General features: G+C 39.2%; 1 protein-coding gene across 7 annotated transcripts in view; it reads right to left on the minus strand.

Annotated features, from left to right (window-relative positions):
- The window catches only part of rnf220a (ring finger protein 220a), a 172,197-nt gene that overhangs the window by 22,776 nt on the left and 129,382 nt on the right, over positions 1-20,039 (minus strand). For 4 of the 7 annotated variants that reach the window (XM_041992117.1, XM_041992118.1, XM_041992120.1 and 1 more), the window contains exons 5-9: positions 13,644-13,692; positions 9,588-9,683; positions 6,928-6,970; positions 4,746-4,870; positions 3,792-3,921 (exon numbers count right to left, since the gene is read on the minus strand). In XM_041992117.1, the coding sequence (XP_041848051.1) occupies positions 3,792-3,921; positions 4,746-4,870; positions 6,928-6,970; positions 9,588-9,683; positions 13,644-13,692 (443 nt within the window). Of the gene's footprint in view, positions 1-3,791; positions 3,922-4,745; positions 4,871-6,927; positions 6,971-7,120; positions 7,353-9,587; positions 9,684-13,643; positions 13,693-20,039 lie in introns of those variants that run through there. The other 3 variants (XM_041992119.1, XM_041992124.1, XM_041992125.1) reach the window with 2 other exon arrangements.

The raw sequence follows: 20,039 nt of genomic DNA on the forward strand, positions 1-20,039 counted from the left end.
ATCTAACAACAAACAAACTGTTTAGTTCTGGGTATGGAAAGATTCAACTCATAAAAGGTATATTTTGCAGCACTTCCAAAAATTCATGATGTTGTAATCAAACTATCAATGCAAATTCAGCCAAACCTTGGGAATTTTACACGTCCTTGCAATTTTGTCCAAACACTGCAACTTTAATAAATCACAGCGCTCCTCCACGTTACCCCATATAGATATATCATACAACAGACATCATCAATGTTTATGTTTTTCCTGATTTTTGAGGTTGCAGCAATTACAAAAATAATGCTGTGAAACCCTGAGACGTTTGGTTTTGGATTTACAGACTTGCGTGATCTTTATCATAATCAACAATAAAAATGCAATAAATAATTAAATAACATGCATTCAGTGAGTGCTGAATATCTAGCTGTTATTTGAACTAAAAAAAGAAATCTGAACTGAAGTCACAGCAGCTCTTAATTCTTTATTTTTAGCACCCATTGAAGTTTTTTTGATTATGTTATGTAAACATAACTGTATTCATCTTCAGAAGAATTTCAAAAAAGTGTTTTGGTTTGTAGTGCTAGACTCAGGTTTATACTGACGGTGGCATTTAAAGAAAACCCACCCAGCCTCTTCATAACAGAGAAACTTCTTTCAGATTTGTCCCCTACAGAGTTTCTTTAAATGCATTCAGGCAACTTTAAGGTAAAATGTTGTTACTTTGCAGCTCAAAAAGCAGAGACTTAGACAGACAGTCCGGTGGACAGATAACCAAAGCTCTCTATCTGAGCTATATGGCTCCTTTCAACCTGGCTAAGCCGGTGCGAGACACAGGGAAGTCTTCACTCACACAGAGTTGAATCATAAACTGATCTTGTTCGATTTTTCCTCCCATCCCTCTCCTCTCTCGGGCCTACTGCCTTTCTTCCCTGTGCTCTCAAAGGGAGGGAAGGATGGTGGCACTTCACAGAGGAATCGGTCCTTTCTTCATCTCACCAGCTGAGGAGACCCCCTCCCCACAACATCTCTATATCCGTTTAGCTAGCCGCTGGCTCTCGAGAGCCTGCTGGATTCAGCTGGGTGTTAAAACCACTGAGGAGCTTTCAAGACAAAATCCACCTTCTGAGCTGTCTGCTGAGAGTGTATGTGTGTGTGTGTGTGTGTTTCAAGTTGCTCTCCCCAGGCCACCTCAGTTATCTGCGTCACATCACAAGCTTCCCTATTAGAGGAGGACAGAAGGGTCCAGGCTGTGTCTGCTTGCTTTAACGACGTGGAAGAGAGATAGATGGATGGAGGGAGCGTCTAAGAGATGGATGAAGACGTGGAGAAGGCACCTCTCACCCAAAGAGCTGCACTTTGTCACGATTTAGCTGAGACTCTAGCATTGATCTGTCTTGTCTCCTCTGTGCAAAAGGAGAGAGGGAGGCAAGTGAGGCTCAGCATGTGTGTTTAACAACAGATCGAACAGGGAGAGGGACACATGAAAGTGGGAGCAGACCCCGAGAGTTTGACAGCAGCTCTGTACCTCCATCTGTGCACATCTTGATGACTTGTTTCCATCTGTCTTTGTCTCCGGGTTTTACAAAACTGAGGCCACAGTGGGGCATGATAAAGCTGAAACCACCAAGCTGGACAGAGTTCTGTTCTTGTCATTACCTGGTTTCCATTCTCTGTGAATAAATCTTTTAAAAACATTAAAGATATGTGACTCGATTTGTTGGTTTGAGGGGAGATATGATCTACAAGAAATACAATTTGATGCCGCTTTGATGTTTTTTCATACAGAGCTCCACTCGCACAATTCGACATCTGCTGAACTTTATTATCTTGTGCTTTATTAACGCTAGTAGTGTTGTTGTAGCTAATGCTAGATTTTAGCAACTCATCTCTTCTTAATAAAAATAATTTGACAGTGGGGTCCTTCAGCCTAAACACTAGAGATAACATAGAAAATTTACAGCCTCTGCAAAAGTTTGAAGCTATCTCTTTTATTTCTTACCAACTTCTGACAAATTATAATGAAATTTGTGTTTTATATTCCAGTGTAGTTGGTCAGGTATTAAACACATATTCTGTCAAATTAATAATAGTTTACATTAATGAACTGATGTCTACCTAGCATGAAAAACAGAATAACTTGGACATCACCAGATTAGATGCCGTCTGTCCAGATATCCATGCCGCTGTGCATTTTGGCACATATGAGATATTAGGACTCGCAGTAATTGCAGCGCTGTGAGATGCGAAACACCAAACATCTGCAGGACTCGTCAACAGCTCCTTGTGGCTGTACTGTAGGTGGTAGCAGAGATGAAACACCCTGGTTTTTGCCACAAGTATTCAACATGTCTTGCAGAGCACCTGTGTTTGTAGAGTCATCTCTCTCTAACCAAAGTAGTTCCAAATACCTGACAGTCTGTTTTGTTTAGCCACAAGTTCTTCTGCATCCACCTTTTCTTCACACCTGCCACCACCACCAAAAACGTTCACTCCATGTGCTCCGTTGCTGCAGCAATTAGCATCTACATGGAACATCCAGGACGAGTAAGAGTCTATTTGATGCGTCACTGAAGCGCACAGAGCATGAACCCTCAGCAGACATCACATCGCTTCTTTAAAATATGCAAATAGGGACTACTTTTTATCGCAGTTGTTGCAAATGCAACATGTATATCGTGCAGGCTAATATTGCGACTGAGGACTTAGAAGACTTTGAGACTTAGAACAAAAACAGGAAGAAAACCTGGAACTATTGGCTTATTAATTAGTCAAAAGTTAATTGGTTATTATTTTGGTTTCAAACTCTTTTTTAAGCAAAATATAAAATATTTTCTTGTTTATGGTTCTGACATGAGTGGATTTTCTGCACCATGGCCCAAAAAACAAGCATTGCAATAAAACCATTCAAAGAGTGAGAGAAAATGCAGAAAATAACTGCTGCAGCAAGCTGAAATCATCTCTGTGGGTTGTGGAAACTCAGTCATAACTGACTGAGGTTTCACTTGTACGAATCATCTAGGACCTAAATATGTGTCCCTGCAGAAAAGTTTTAAATAACTTGTTACAGCCAATGTCTTTGCTATATTTTTGACAGGCTTGTTCAAATCTCACAGCTGAAGCTGAAGGAATTCTGACTTTTAAATACATATATAACTAAAATATTCAGATAATTAATTAAACTGATTTAGAAAAAAAAAACAGTTAAATGTCTGTAAACATCTAAATTTGTGGAATTAAGAGAAGACACCCTAATCAGAGGGTGATGGATAGCAAAGCGATTGGACGTGAGGTGTGTGTTGTGTCACAGAGCTGCTGCTGCTGTGCTCCCCAGTGACCAGCTCTCCTATCCAGTTCTATAATTGCATTTCTGGGCACACACACGCACACACAGAGCAGCGACCAGTGGGTCAATTGCCCAGCTAAATGTGTTTTCCTTCCCCTCTCTAAGAGGGTTGTGTAGGGCCCAGCCAAGCTGAGCTGGGCTGACCCCAGGCTAGCCCACATTGCCACCAGACCACTGGTACCATTACAGCTCCCTGGTCACATTCAACATCAGTCTCACAGAACTAACAGTTCTCACACCAGACAAGAGAACAGTGAATGATGGATGAGCAGAGAAACTGAGACGGCAACGGACAGCCGGGCGGGAACGTTGGAGCTGAAAGAGGTCAATCAGCTGTCCAACAAGCAGACATCATCACGCAAGAGCTTACACACGCCTCCATCTTAGACAACACGGCTGCTTCAGAGTGCATGTGGAATAAAACCAGAGTAGAATTTGGTAATGTGTAAGTGTGTGTTCACACCTCTGAAACCTCCTTCCAGCAAAGCAGTAGCTCTGATCCTCTTCTGCCCCGCCCACTCATACTCCTCGAAGCCCCGCCCATTCTCTCCATCCATGTCTGCAGAGTCGTCGTCAGCTAAAGCACCCTCGCGCTGACACACAAAAACACACATACATAGGGACGGATTTTAACAATAAGAAACATGTTTTAGAACTTTTTCATTTTATTTAAAGACCTACACATTTTTATAAAATCAGTGAAGAGTTGTCCACAAAGACATTTCTTGTTACTTAAATCATGTTTTAGGTTTTTTAAAAGACTACAATATATAACGACATCATTGTAAGGAATAGTTAAAGCACCAAATGTCAGTGCTGATGATTATGGTAAACTTGAAAACAGAGAATCTGGTGTGCTGGAATGCCTAAAGCGTGCTAGAAGGAAATGGGTATTAGTATTTCTAGCTAGTTTGATTTGAAAGCAGAGAGATTAAAGAGAAGTGATAATAAGTGGGGATGATTTTGCTTCGGTAATTAAGAATCTACAAGGAAGAAGATGTGTTGACACTGGGTGTGTACGCTACATCTAAGCAGGCAAAGGCAACTTCTATCCTTAGTACAGTAGATGTGTGACAAGCTGAATATATGGTTTACATGCCAGTGGATACGATGCAACCATGTCATATGGGATAAACTGCAGATATGAGCGTGCTAACCAAGAGGCAAACTGGAGAAATTTTTATGTGTCAATGTTGCCTTTTTCTTGCTCAAGTCATTTAGTTAATCCAATATGATGTGACTGCAATACACCGCCATGAAAAGGAAGTTAGGAGATGCTAAATATGTAGTGGAACAATAGTTTCTACTGGTTGGTTTGTGCACAGCATCTACAGGAACTAGAGAGGTGACTGGAAGAGAAGGGTAGACAGGCTGTCCGACTGGCGGTAGACGGGGTTCTGGGACCGGATTGTACTACCTGGATCAGGCATTGTTCCACATGCCTACTCATCTCCTCCTCACTCCCAGCCAATGGGGCGCTGCACAGCGGACATACCTGGCCCCCCTCCTCAGGCTTCCTCCTCTTCATCTTGCCTATACGGGCTGGATAAGGAAGCAAAGAGAGGAAAAAAAAAAGGGGATAAAAGTTTTTAATGTGAATTTGAGGACCTGATTATTTTCATTTAAGTCAATCACATCAAACACAGTGATTCCGTATGAGGACCTCCCTCTACTCCCTGATCTTTACAAGCCTACGGGGTTAGGAAAGATAGCTCATCTTGCTAAACTTGCCATTTTCTGGAATGTGTTTGGAAAGAAACAGCTGGATGTGCCACTCTTAATCCACCTCCTTCTCTGTACATCAGCACCATTCATGTGTCTCTTCCGTCCTCCTTCCATTCCTTTCTGTCACCCACTTCACGCACACATTTAATTAGAAATTTAACGGGGCAGAACAGCCGTCATTGCACCCCGAGTCTCTGTCGTTTTTTCTTAACTGCAAATGGCGCACAGGGACATTAATTTTTAGCTGGCTGGGAAAGCAAAAGAGGCCATGAGGGATCGGGGGCAGGGGGGGGCGACATAAGGCAGTATGCCATAACTGCAGGGCAAGAATGTGCGGACAGCAAAGAAGGGAGGGCTTCCTCCAACCTCAACACTAATCAAGAAAAGCACTGTTGAATTCAAAAGGGAAGCCCCCCCGACCCAATCCACAGCTGTTTCTCTCCAAATGAGAAGAATATACTGGACGCTCATGATGCCAGAGAACAGTGGGAGAATGTGTTATTGGGTCAGACTTAAACAAAATTGGAAAATAGCTTAGTAGCTTTTAGTTGTGATGGATATGACTACAAATGTGGTAAGACTTTAAGTTAACATTAAGTATTAAATATAATGAAGGTGGGAATCACTGTATAGTATAGCAACCAAATCTAAAAGTTAGACTATAAAAATGATAATAATCTAACACTAAATACTACGGAGTGAATCAGATTAATTTATACGGATTCCGCATAAAAAGTTCCTATTTTCCAGACCTCCTGATGTAATGTGGAATAAAAAGGCTGACAATGCCTTTAGACATGAAATACTTAAACAGCTCAAATACAAATTAAAAGTAACACTATTGTTTTCCATGCACAGTTCTCAGTGCAGCCCAAAAGTTATATAAAAAAACTAGTTTGCTGACAAAGATTTCTAGATTTATAGCAACTTGCAGCATAATCATGACAAACTACCCAGGGACAGAAACGCTGAACTGCAGTGTGTCCACCTGCTGCTTCTCTGTGTGTCTGCAGGAGGAACTAAAGTAACAAAACTTCATACATCCCAGCACAGAGAGAAAGAAGAGCTGCTGTTAACCTTCTGTCATATTCGGCCAAGTTGTTCACAGAAACTGAGTTTACTGAGATAAAATAGATAACGTGTGTCGTTCATTGTCAGGAGACGTGTACCTGCTAATGCAGTCAGTTCATTTTGTACTTTAGTTGCAGTACTGAGAAATGATTTGCAATAAACAGATGGTTTACTAAACTACCAAAATAGCTGCTCTTTTTTTTTTTTTTTTTTTTTAAAAAAGAGGTAATATAATAGGATGGGTCATTATTTACTTAAAATAAAAATCAATAAAGGCACAGATTACTTGAATGTCTTTTTATTATTCTAAATTGATTACGCTTTGTGTAGAGAAATGTATTTTGAAATGAAATATAATTTATTGCAAATAAAATATAAATATAAGAAAATGATGTAAACTCTGTAATTACAATAAAATGAATGCAACACCACCTTCTCTTAGATGTATTAAATCAGGAAAACGTTGAAGCACACATCTCACAAATAAATAAATATTAGGTATTTATTTAATATCACAGGACAATTTTGTTTCCTCTGCCTTATTATTATTTATTAATTATCATAGGTGATCATAATTAATAACTTATTTGAACTTTTCAGTTGCTGTAACTTTATTGAAACTATTTAAGGCAAACAACTCCTGTATTTATCCATTTATTTTATGTTGTTTGCACTATGAACAGACATTAATGTCTAGACTGTAATAAACTGTTGAAAACGTTTAACTCCAATAAGCTCATTTATTCATGTAGTATGCAAAATTTATTAAATTCCACAGAAGCAAAAACAACATATTTACATACCATTCAATCTCGTTTGCCTGTTTGCTCGAACTCGTAAAAATGTCTGCAAGCAGAAGGGAAAAAAGAAACAGGACATAGTTATTAGATTATAGGGAGACGTTATGTTCTATTTACAAGTGCAAATCTTGTTGCTCATTATGGGATTGCTTTGGATGCTGCGGGGCTGTTAAGCACTGTGAACTATTACACCTACTTCTCTCTTGTTTTCCACCTCCTCCATGACTGTTAGCTCTCTGTCACAGCTCCCATCGCAACCGTTTAAAACTACCAGCTGCAAAGAGCTTAGGTGTGTTTCCAGATACTGAACATCACGATAAAGCGAACGTTGTGTCTACAAATAAATATGGATGGAGAAGGATTGAAAGTGGCGCCCGTATCGGCAAACTCCACTCATATCCGACGCCATGTTGGCTTGTTTTGATCATGTGACTGCGGTGGAAACGGAAATAGTTGGACGTCACTTGTTGTTTGGTTACTTGACCGCTAGGGGGAAGCAACGGGTTTCTGTAGAGGGCACCCAAAGACACATTGCAGGTTTTACATGTAGATCATTAGACGGACAGCTATTGTTATACTATTTCATTTATACTATTGTTATACTATTATAGAAACTAGCCTACTGGTTATATAAGCTGCTATTACAAGAAATACTAATTAAAAGTTTTGTGTCAAAAAAGTAGTTCCAGAGCTTTCTAAGATGGATAAATCAGTGCTTGCATTTTAGTCTTTACTCTATGTGCTACAGACACATTTAATTGTTGCCTTAAAGCCCTGTATTCAAAATCCAACTTTAGTGCTTCACTTATTCAATTGAAAGACTGCCCACTTTCATGATATTTTCTTACATAGACAATCCATATTGAGGCATCACTGGATAAAACTAGCGTTGATAGTGGGTCAGCTATTGCCATCTTGGGTTGTAAATGTGAAACACCCAAACCACAGCCCCTTTTCTTCAAGTGTTGTTAAGAACTGCAAGCCAACAAAGTTCAAACCCACATGTTAAATTTCAGATTTATATGCTTATCATATTATTTTAAATGTAAAATGCAATACACTTTACCTATCAATACTTGCAGTTTAATCAAGTGCACAGTCATTTCCTTTGGAGTGGAGTGAAAGTAAAAGTGTCTTAAAATTGTACTTGTGTAATTGTACTTAGTTATGTTCAACGACTGACAACAGAGGGATAAATTATTAATTGTTCATTTTTCTAAGCATTTCTAGAACATTTGGGGTCTTAGCTGGTTCATGGTACCTGGGGGAAATTACCCACATCATTAAAAATAATGGTTTTAGTAATAAAAGTACAGTATCAGAAATTAATTGAGGTCAGACTCATCTGTCCTTTCCACCTCATGCTGAATGTACACCTCAGGTCTACAGGGATTCAAACCCAGAGGCCTGCATGTCTTTACTATATGCTGACTAAAGCATCAGCACTCACAGTTATGGATATCCTGTCTTTAACACTGCAACACTCCTCTCAGGGAGAGCCGTCAAGCAGTCAGGCCTTCACTCTATCCAAGCTGCTTCTCTCTACCCCCCTTCCTACTTGCCAACACTTGAGTTATAGGCCTGTACTGGCTGCACATCACTGTCACAACCTTATCATTATGATACACTCACTGAATGGCTGCTGATAGGTCAGGTTTTCAGAGGAGTTGAGAAGGTAGAGTGCACTCAGACCGACTGGCAGAGACGAGGTGGCAAAGTCTGGCATTATGCTTTATTTTCAGGGTGCTAAAAAGAGTCACCATTGACTTAATCATTTGTATAATATAAGGTGATTTCAGCAGTTTCACTTAATGAGAAAATCTCCTTTATTGCTTGAAGGTCTTTATGAGCTGTGTCATCCTGAACGTATGGATGTAACGTCTGCATGGACTTAATAGTTCTTATTTTATGGTGTTAGGGGGGAAACCCACTTAACCCTGAGATACATCATGGCCGGAGGAATTACCCGAACAAACTTTGATGAATAGAAGAGATAAAAGCAGTCAGGGTGACATCTGAGATTTAAGGAGATTGGCCTGTTAGTCAACTTAACTGCTGAGAAGGCATAAAAACCTAAATCTACCATATCATTCTGCTGCACTGTTATATGTCATAATCACAGAAATTCATTATACCATAAGTCTCATGATTTTCTACATTGTTAATTAATCCAAAATATCAATGCTGAGAATGTGCAATGTATTTTTTTGCTCCAACTTAGTCTGTTTGTCTGATTCAGTGGTTTCTCACAGCTGTCATTTTATAGCGTACTGATGAAATCCAATAAAACAGAAGCTTTCGAGGTTTTAATGCTTGGGTTAATTCAAATATTAAAGATCAGGACACAACATTGCCTGTTAGGACCTCCAAACATATCTGTTTGAGGAAATGTATTTAGGATGAAAAGCAAAATGTAGAAAAAAAAAATACATTCCATAGAACCTATACCATCATTATCATGTAAACATATTATAATATGGAGTTTATTAACTAAACATTACTATGCTTTAAACATTATATGACAAACAGCATTGCACATGAACTGATAAGCAAATGTAGATATTCTAAATTCATGTGTGACATGGTGCCTTACTAGAAACAGAAAAGCACAAATTCAACCCAGAGTGACTCAAGCAGTATATTTGTGAGTGTCTGTGTGTGACCTGGTATCTGTCGGAGTGGTGGGCATCTTCAGATGACAGGGGTGAGACCACCGGAGACTCTCCCTCACGCTTGATGTGCACTGACAACAGCATCGACTGGAAAGACAGACAGAAATAAAATGTCTTATTATATGCAGACGATCTTGTCATGTCTACTTTATACCTTTGATTGGGTCTACAGTAGGATTATTTAAACAGTCTGACAAAGCTGTAAGCATCTTTCACAATTACTCTTTTTATTCATTTATTTATTTTCTTTACTTTCTAAAATAAAACATACAATATATGTTCAGTAGGTTGCTGGTATTCATGAACTGAAGAAACAACAGAAAGAGTTCAGCTGTAAAAGCAGTCAAAATTTCAGAGAGAAGCATCTGAATAGATGTATATGTCTTAAAGCAATACTACATACGTTTCTGACCATAAAACTCTGCATTTCTGATTCATTTTAATGGAAAACTGACTCGTTATGTAAATTTCTGGGGCTTTTGTTGCTCTGCAGCCCGTAAAGGCTGAGAAACTGCACTTGACATCTTTTTGTTCCAGGCCATGGCATCACATGGCAGTTGTGTTCTTGCTTTATGACATTACATCACTCACCAGAAACTGGATGTCAATGCAATGACCATTTTGGACATGCACCATGGCTGATTCAGCAAAGAAACCAGACAGGACATTATTGGAGGAAGCAAGGAAAAGAAAAAGAGAAACGTCCGATTGGCTTGGAGAGCTCAGAGAAGAGACAGGATGCAAGGTGGACGCTAAATTGGCTTTCGTTATAGGGCACCAAAGTGTGAAAATCTGCCTAAATTTAGTAGTGCTGCTTTAGGAAGAACAAAACTGTATTCTTCGATACTGTACATCAGTGTAACCCTCCTCCATAAAGATCCAGTCTACTCTGATTGGTCAGTAAACCAGTAAAATAAAATGCAGTACAAGGCTGCTTCTTATTCCTTGCTGGGCATTCACTAATCTAGTCACTACCTGTATAACATATAACATATGCTTAATTTTGATTTGGACTAGTTGTGGCCTGCCAGAAGGGGACTTGAGATCATCATATTTTGTCAGCAACATGAAAATCAACCATAAAATCTTGAAGTATAAGGAAAGCTTAAGCACTGCAGAAATAATAAAGATGATTGAAAACTGAAGTGTATATTGGTACATATAAAAGCAACCTTTATGATTAGAACTGATTGTGAAAACACTGCAACAAAGTGTAAAACATAAAGTTTATTTATAATTTACAAAGGATATCTGGCATTAAAAGAAGAAAAAAAAAAAAAGCAGGACTTGGATCTTTACCCTTGGAGAATTTTACCAGTGTTATTGCCACAGATGCTGAGAGCGATACAAAATTGATGATGACTGTAACCTGCCTGACTTTGTCTATAAAATCCCTTCCACTGATTAGAGATAATGTTTATGAGATAGTAAGGGGAGTTGGGGAAGAATGAGAGATCAGAAGTTGAGAAAGCTTTTGGGAGAAGAGAAGTAATAGAAGGGTAAACATATGAGTAAGGAGGAGTGGAACTGGCTGACATTAGAGTATTGCGCCTGTCCATAAATCTGTCTCACAACCCTTTGCACACTGACTCTCACATACACACAAGTTTAAAGAAATATCATTTTCTAACCCACTTTGTGACAAAGACAGTCCAGGGAATTCCTCAATTGGATGAGGAACAGGGAGGGAAGAGAAACAAGTGAAAATGAGAGAAAAAGAGGTAATACCGCTTTATCTCAAAGCTTGTTGCTCTCTGTGTATGTGTGTGTACTTGTATTTTTATATGTGCCTGTTTCTTTTTCTTCTCTTTTACAAGGCAGCTATGAAATATTTGTATTTACAGTCGTCTCCTATTAATCAAGTGGAAAGGGGCAGAGCAGAGGCTTAAGTGCTCGACAGCAGTAATCTAATAATAATATGTGAGAAATGACCAACCTCCAGTGCTGCCACAGTAAATTGGACATTATGCATGGTGCTTTTTTCCCTTAGTGAGAGTGTGTGTATGTGTGTGTGGTCTGTCTCTCTCTCTCTCTCTCTCTCTCTCTCTCTCTCTCTCTCTCTCTTTTTCTTTTACTTCTTTTATCCCGGTTTAAAAAGGTCAGGAGTCCTTTACCTGGGGCATAGGAATATGCTTAAGTTTTATCATTAGAATATGACATTTAATGGTATTCTACAAAGATATTATGATTTTTTTTTTTTTTTTTTTTTTTTGCAAAATCTGGTTCTAAAAACCCTCCAATTGAGGCAACATGCAAAAATGTTAGTGCCAAAAAGACTTCATTTAAAGCTGCAGTTATGTGTGTCACTGTATCTGCATCTCATGAGACAGTTTTCGCAGACGGTACAATATGAGCGTATGAGGCCCTAGAGATATCACGTTTCCCTTCTAACCCAACACCTTATCTTGGCAAGTGGTCCTGAAAAAGACCTAAGTATGTGTTTTGGGGTTAATCCCCGGTTTAACAGGGGTGGGTGGTGCATGCTGGGCAGGGAAAGACAACAACAGTCCCATGTGCTTCAGACTCACCCTCTACATTCTCCATGGCCTGCTGTTGAATACTAAATACCAGCAGTAAGATGCACAGTCACGGCTGCAGAGGAAGGCCAGCGCTCACCCCTCAACCCTTCTCTACTTGCCTCCTTCAAACATAAGCCCACCCACAGAGCTGTGAGCGCTGCTATAAGCCCAGGTCAGCATCTAAAGGTGTCTGGGAATGAAAATAAGTCTACATCTCTTGTGCATTAATCTGCAAGTAAGATGGATGTAGTCCTGCAATATCTGACTTTCAAAGTTGTAACAAGCATGGAAATTGGGGATGTACTGAAGAATCTGATTGGCTAAGATTATTCTTATAAGAAATGCTGCTGTAGATCTTATTCATGTTGATGAGTTAGCAAGATAAAGTACTGCCTATGTAGATCGGTCATCCAAAGAAGGAAGGAAAGTTAGGTGAAAAACAAGAACGTACATATTTACCCCTCCAAAAACTTACATACCCATAATGAAATGAATATATCTGCAACAACAAGGTCTATTTGAATACTTTTGGAGTCACAGTAAAGGGAAAACTAGTAAGATCTGTTGAGAAGTGTAAATATCAGTTTATGTGTTACTGAAGAAACACAAATGAAACGAAACAACAAAACAACCCAACTTACAAGGTGAATACGAATGTCCCTTTGAAATAATGTAACTGTAGCTCTAAACTTCAATATGTGAATATTGTCACTGTAACGGCCAACTCTGATAAAGTAAAGCGCAACAAAATGAGATGTTTTAGTACAGACATTTCACGCAAGGTCTCCAATATACCCATTTGGACACATTCTGGCCTCAGATTATAAAAGGTTTAAGTTGAAAAAATATTTTGTTGTACAAATTGGATGAAATCTAACATGTAATGTTTAATCTTACAAAAAATGAAAAATTCTGTCAGCTTAGAAAGACATTATGAAGCCATCACACCATTCTTCTGTACTTTTAATTGATTAAATCCACCTGGATTTTTTAAAGTTTCAAAAGCAACTGAGCAGGACTTTTCTATCACTTCTACTAAGAGTATAAAATGTTAGAGAAAGAGGTCTTTTTAAGGGTCTCAGACTGACAGCTGTGATGCCAGGGTCAGCCTGGTAAAGCTACTTGATGGAATAGTTTTCTGTTGTGATTTGCCATCATCTGTCTTTTGTCTCGTCTCCTCTGTCTTTTTAAATAAGACTCCGACTCAGACTGAAAGTCTCTCTTCCCTAATTGGAACAATCCCAGTACAGTGCCTCTAGTTCCTACTGCCTGGTGGACCATGGGACACTGATACTGCTGTGTGTGTGTGTGTGTGTGTGAAAGATATAACAGAGAGGTCTGCAGAGTAGATGAATTCTTCTTAGTGCAGTAGAGAGGAACAGGAGCATCAGACTGACAGCTCTGACAGGGACAGTAAGGAAAAGCTATTTATTTAACTGAAAGTCAGAGTTACAAGATCTAAACAGGTGAATTATGCACACGGTCAAATATTTTTCTGTAATACATTAAAAGATGAGGGTGATCTCACCTTGGGGGTTCCTGGAGTGGCGGTTCCATCCTTGGGCAAGGGGTTCTTACTGCAGCACAGAAAGAAGAAAGAATGGGATTTAGTGAGGATATATTACATAATTCAGTCCTGAGCTGAATGTGGGCTCTCATCTTGTGCTTGTTCAGCAGTTTTCTGGGTAAAATAAGCATTATCTGTGAATTTTACCAACAGCTCACTTGAGACCAATTTACCACATTCTTGTTAATGCATTCATTCACTTCCATTCTTTGTTTTTCTGTTCTCCTTGACCCTTTATCCATCCATTCCTGCTACTCTGTATGAGAGTAATTGGGGTATTACAGTATGACTATAAAGCAATGGCAACTCAGAAAATCGGCTGTCTACAGACTAAGAATGTCTACTGATATTTGCTGTTAATCATTGCACTCTTACTAAAATAAATAAATACAGGTCGTGTATGTGGAGGTAGAAGCAGAAATAACACTCTTTTCAGTGATTCCTACAGTCACTTTGAGTCTAAAATACACCCACCAACCACTTTATTAGGTACACCTGTTCAGTTGTTTGTTAACACAAATAGCTAATCAGCCAATCGTGTGGCAGCAACTCCATGTATTTAGGCAAGTAGACATGCCTAAACAAACTGAATCCTTGGATCAGACTGCGGAAGACAGATTCAGATGGTTGGGTCAGAGTTCGGTGTAAACCACATGAAGGCATAGATTCATCCTGCTTTCAATCAATAGTTCAGGCTGCTGCTGGTGGTGTGATGATGTGGGGGATATTTCCTTGGTCCACTTTGAACTCCTTAGTCACAGCCTATCTGAGTAATGTTGCTGACCATGTTCATCCCTTTATGACCACAATGTACTATCGTGTGATGGCTACTTCCAGCAGGATAACGTACCATAACACAAAGCTCAAATCATCTCAAACTGCATTCTTGAACATGACAATGAGTTCACTGTACCCCAATGCTCTCCACAGTCACCACATCTCAGTCCAATAAAGCAGCTTTGGGATGTGGTGGAATGGAAGATTCTCATCATGGATGTGCAGCCAACAAACCTGCAGCAACTGTGTGATGCTATCATGTCAATATGGAGCAATATCTCTAAGGAATGTTTCCAACACCTTGATGAATCTATGCTCTAAAGAATTAAGGCAGTTCTAAAGGCAAAAGAGGGTCCAACATGCTGGCAAAGTAAAGTTGTCTGTAAGTGTAAAGATTTTATTTAACTAATGCTTTTTCCAAAAATGCAACAAAAAATAAAATCTCTAATTTGTTCATTTGTTTATACTGTAATAAAAAAAGTAAATAAAAATAGATATTCTACATGATGTAGAGCCGTTTTATAGAGTGTGAGTGTGTGTATACAAGTGTTTGGGCCTGCCTGAAGTCCTCATGTGTCTCCTACTGAAAGTGTATGGAGCACCATGACGAGAAGAATCAGACAACAGCACTACAGACTGATGAAAAGCTTAAAATTTGTTTTCAGAAACAAGGGACAGATTCCTTTGTAAAACCCCAGTCAGCCTCTTTGGTTCCCAAATGAGTAAAATAAAAAGCCTAATTTCAAAGAAAGGCCATGAAACTAAATGGTAACCATGCTGCTCTCTCAACATTTTGTATGTGCTAGCTACCATCAAATGTTTAGTTTATTTATATTTTGTCAGTCGAGACACTGAGGATCATTTTCATTGCTCTTGTATTTGTGAAATTAGTGTTCACAGAAATGTACAAATGACAGATTTGTCTTTCTATTGCTTCTTTTTTTTTTTTTTTAGAAAACGTCCTAACTTTTCTGGTCATGGGGGTTTGCATGTTAAGTATTATCAGCTGGTTTGTAAACATAATAGGGAGGATTTGGGAAGAAGTAAAGGTTGGTTGCATGTAGCTGGAAACAAGTGTGACATCTGTGGAAGTAATTTTAATACATATGGCAATCAATCATATTTACTCATACAATAACTACAAGTGTAATCATTCTTTTACTTGTAAAATGCATTTATTCATTTGTTATTCTCAGTTACATCTCACGACGTATATTTTCTTTATCCAGTTTGAAAAGGGGGACCCCTCGCTAAGATTCTCTGAACTCACCTCCGGAATCAATGAACCGAACAAGAGTCTGAATGAGTAAAAGTAATTAGAAGATTTATTACAGGAGAAGTATAAAGTACAAACAATTTCACTTGCAAGTTGAGAGTGTCGTCCAGACTCGCGTGAAGTCGAGAGAGACTCTGACTTTGCATCTATATCAGTAATGTTCTATATCAGAAGGAAAAGAAAACATATGAGATGTAACTGAGAATAACAAATGAATAAATGCATTTTACAAGTAAAAGAATGATTACACTTGTAGTTATTGTATGAGTAAATATGATTGTTTGCCATATGTATTAAAATTACTTCCACACATCTTAGATTGAAGATGAAAGATGGGAAGTCAAACTGTATTAAACTGACCGGCTTTTTCCTTTGTTCTGCCAGAAACTCAGACACATGCCATTTATCCATGTTACTACATTCTGATGGCTTTTTCTGACACGACACCTTTACCCATTCCAGTCATTCTCGATTGATCTTTTCTTCTTTCATTTAATTTAATTTCTATCTTTTTCTTTTCTGTTGCTCTTTCTCTCTTGCTTTCTTTTTCCCAAACACAGTGAGAAATTTCTCTGAGCTTTACAAAGCGTTGCGACAAGGCTTGACATTGACATAGCGAGGCAGGGTTGTCATGTTTGCTTTGAGACCCTGTAAGCACCCCAGACCCTTGGACATGAGCAAGCACACACACTCGTACACACACTCAGACAAACAGATGTGCCGTGGTAGATCATGGACGGAAGCCTTCAATCTGACAGCCTGTCTTGGTAGACGAGGGTTTTCCTTTTTCAGTGGATGGATGGGAGGATGATAAGAATAAGAAGTCTGATTCATTTGTCACTTAGTTGAAAGAAGAATTTACCAAATGGTTTAAGACAAGGCGTCGAAAGCAAGGCCAGGGAAAGCAAAACCACTGAAATGCTATGTGTATCTGAGCAGAGATAAAAATAAAGTCTTTTGGAAGTATTGATAATTTCTTTACTAACTTTACACTTAAATAGGTTTACCTAACGCAAAGAGCACTCGTTAGTTTCTTATGTGTCCCTCCAAGAGGAGAAAGTAACCTTAATGATTTCATTGTGATGTCATGAATCATCTTGGATTGAACTTGTTGGCTGTAATTTATAACCAAATAGCAGTTTTGTTCACTGTGCAGGGTGGGTTCAATGAAAATCTACCACCTGCATCCTGGAAAATGGAGACTCAGGTATTTTAGGGGTCTGAAATTCAGCACATAGCAGGAACTTTTGTTTTAATTACAACTTTTCTGTTTTTTAACTTGTCACTTATGTGTCTACCAACTTGACTGACATGCAAAATTAAATTCTATCCAGAATTAAATTTCAGAGGAATTTTAATCAAATCAAATATTAAATTGGTTTAAGGAGATATAACTTAGTAAATATGGTTTAATGTTAAGCTGGAGAGACATATGCTGCAACAAATGGCTAGTTGCTACTGTCCTATGTTAACACATCTGTTCCACATGCACATCTATTTTGTGTGATAGAATTTAGAATTTACAGATGTTTAGATTTATTTGTCTCCATTCCTGTCCAACATGATGACATCCACTTTCCACGACTCACTAATGTACATTTAGCCACAAATCTATGTGTCAGGTAAAAAGAGGGGATACTAAACCACAGAACACTAAACATTATTATGTGAGAGACTGCTGATTTAAAACTTGCCCTGTACAATGTTTTCAACTCTTATCAGCTTTCTCATTTCCCTCCTTCTCGTAATTCCCAACATTTCTACTCTGCTCTCACACAAATGGTTAGGGTTAAGGGTCAAAACTAGATGACATTAAGAATTAGTGTCCATTGTTCGGTCTGCATACAAAATACATGATCAGGCAGGAACAAAACTATAAATGTTTATGGTTTATGCATTTTGACATTCATCTTTGTGACTCCCACTTTGTCATGTGAACACTGCTCAACAGAGAACAATAGCACACACAAACATTATCATTTAGTTTTTGGTTAGACTCGACTGGACTGTTTTTTTACCAACAAAATTTAGCATTAGTTTACTGTCTGTAGCTAAGTTTCACGTTATTGTACATGTAAAAGATGCTTATTGAACAATTTATGTGATGTTTGCACCTGTGGATGCACATATGCATCTTTGTCTTGAACCTGTGTGTGTGCATGTGTGTGCGTGTTTTGGCCTCACCCCCACCAACAAAGAGAACAAACATGGGTGACACAGTCAAGCTGCCGTGTAATGCAGGGGAATCTGCCAACATCCCCCATCTTCACAGATGCCTTTTACTCCTTCTTTCTATCTCTGCCTCTGTCATCTCTCTCTCTCCTTCTCCCTCTATCTCTCTTTTATTCATTACCTGGAACCTCTGCAGAGGCATCAACAATAACAGCCACCTCCACCTGCTTGTTGACACTGTCAAACAGCGACAAGAGAGGGAGGGAGAGGGAGAGAGGACAGGAGTTGCATGCCTGCCACGATGGGAGAAAATTGCCACAGTGACAGAGGGGGCTGATGGAGAGATGAAAGGAGAAGGAAAAAGGGGGAAATGCGAGGTGAGAGAAAGATGTGGCGAGGGAGGACGAGCAGGCAGCACAAAGCGGTGAGATGAAAGAAGACAGAAAACCAGAGAAAGAAAGAGAGGGAGCGATGGGAGAGCTGGTGTGCTGCCGTCTCTTCTCACGGCGTCACACGTCTGCTCACCCGGTTCTATGAATTTTCGATGGCGGGGGTTACGGGCCTGGAAATTCCAGCTGTCATGTCAAAGAAAGGAGGTGGGTGTGGAAATAAGCACAGTAAAGAAGAAAAACAAACACACCAGACAAGCTGGAGTTAAAAGGAGGAATGAAAGATACAGTTTAAAATGAGCTGTGGTTATAAGACAAGGGAGAGGTGAGGGCATGTTGGTGCCTCAAACAAGTAGTTCCTACAGTCCCACTGTGTTGGGCAGGGGAGTTGTTTATACAGTCCGAACTAGACTGTCTGAAGATGGGTTCAAAGCCACAGAATCATGAGCAGGAAGTAGTCACACATTATATGCATGAACAGTCAACATCTATCCACCCATCCACCCACACCTATCCATTTATTACATTGTAGTGATGTGGCAGGGCTATCCCTGAGGCTACTAGGCTGGTGACCTGTCCCGGTGAGCCAGTCCATCACAGGGCTAGATCAGTCATAATCTCAAATACAAATACGTAAAAAAATAGAAAATAATTTCTCATGACGACATCAGACATCGATTTGTCTAAAACCCGGCTTATGCCGTTTAATCTTAATCTTAAACAACAGTTACAAGACAACTGTAATTACAGGTGCATCCAAAGTTGCCCTTTAACTTCAGTGCAGACCAAAGAGACACTGACTTAGCAATGTAATACTGTACCGACATTTTAGGAATAATTAGGGACAAATTAAAACAAACAAACAAACAAACAAACAAACAAACAAACAAAAAAAGAAAAAGAGGATACTCAGAAAAATCTGTAACAAGGTGCACCAAGCAAAGTTGAAAATTGAAAACTGGGTCAGATCAAGCAGAAACTTCTTCTTTTGCATTAGAGTTGTAGTGTAACAACATCCTCCTCCCTCTAACGTCTAAGATTGATGTAAAGTAAAACAAAAGGAGTTACAACATGGTAAAAGAAGGGAAAGTAATGTGTATACAGTAGAAATGTTCCTTTTTTTTGTTTCTGCTAATTGGCTGATTTTGTAATGTTGTAAAATCTTGCAAAAAAAAAAAAAAAAAAAAAAAGTCACATAAATCAGCATGATAAGTCAGTGGTATTATTTTGATCTGTGATCTGTGAGCAAATCGACTCACTAAAACTGTCCATCCTACCTCAAGCCTACACAAGTGGAGGCAGATTGGGTTTGACTGACATCCTGTTACCTCCACTCCCTACCAGAGGGGTGACAGCAGTAGCGACATAAAGATGAATAAGTCTTTTCTTGGTGGGAGTTGGGCAGAATGGGAGGAGGGAAGAATATAAGGATGGTGCTGAACTCAGGATACTGATTGCTTTTTGCCTTTTTGTGTCATGCGGTTGAAAGGTGGGGACTTGGCTGTGCAGAGGCAAATTGATTATGGTGGAGGAGGGAGAAGAAGAGGAGCAGAGGCATGAAGAGGAGGGTGGTGATAGGGTATGCAGATTACTTTGCCCCCCTGAGCCACCTGACATGCACAGGGCATGATAGATTTTCATTTGCCAAACTCCATGCATGTGCGTGATTTCCATGTCCGTACAGGAGCCGAGGCCCGTGAACAAGTGACAGAGAACAGAGTCACAAGAGAGGACAGGCTGGCA

The sequence above is a fragment of the Melanotaenia boesemani genome, chromosome 8 (genome assembly GCF_017639745.1).
Source record: "Melanotaenia boesemani isolate fMelBoe1 chromosome 8, fMelBoe1.pri, whole genome shotgun sequence".
NCBI classification, from domain to species: domain Eukaryota; kingdom Metazoa; phylum Chordata; class Actinopteri; order Atheriniformes; family Melanotaeniidae; genus Melanotaenia; species Melanotaenia boesemani.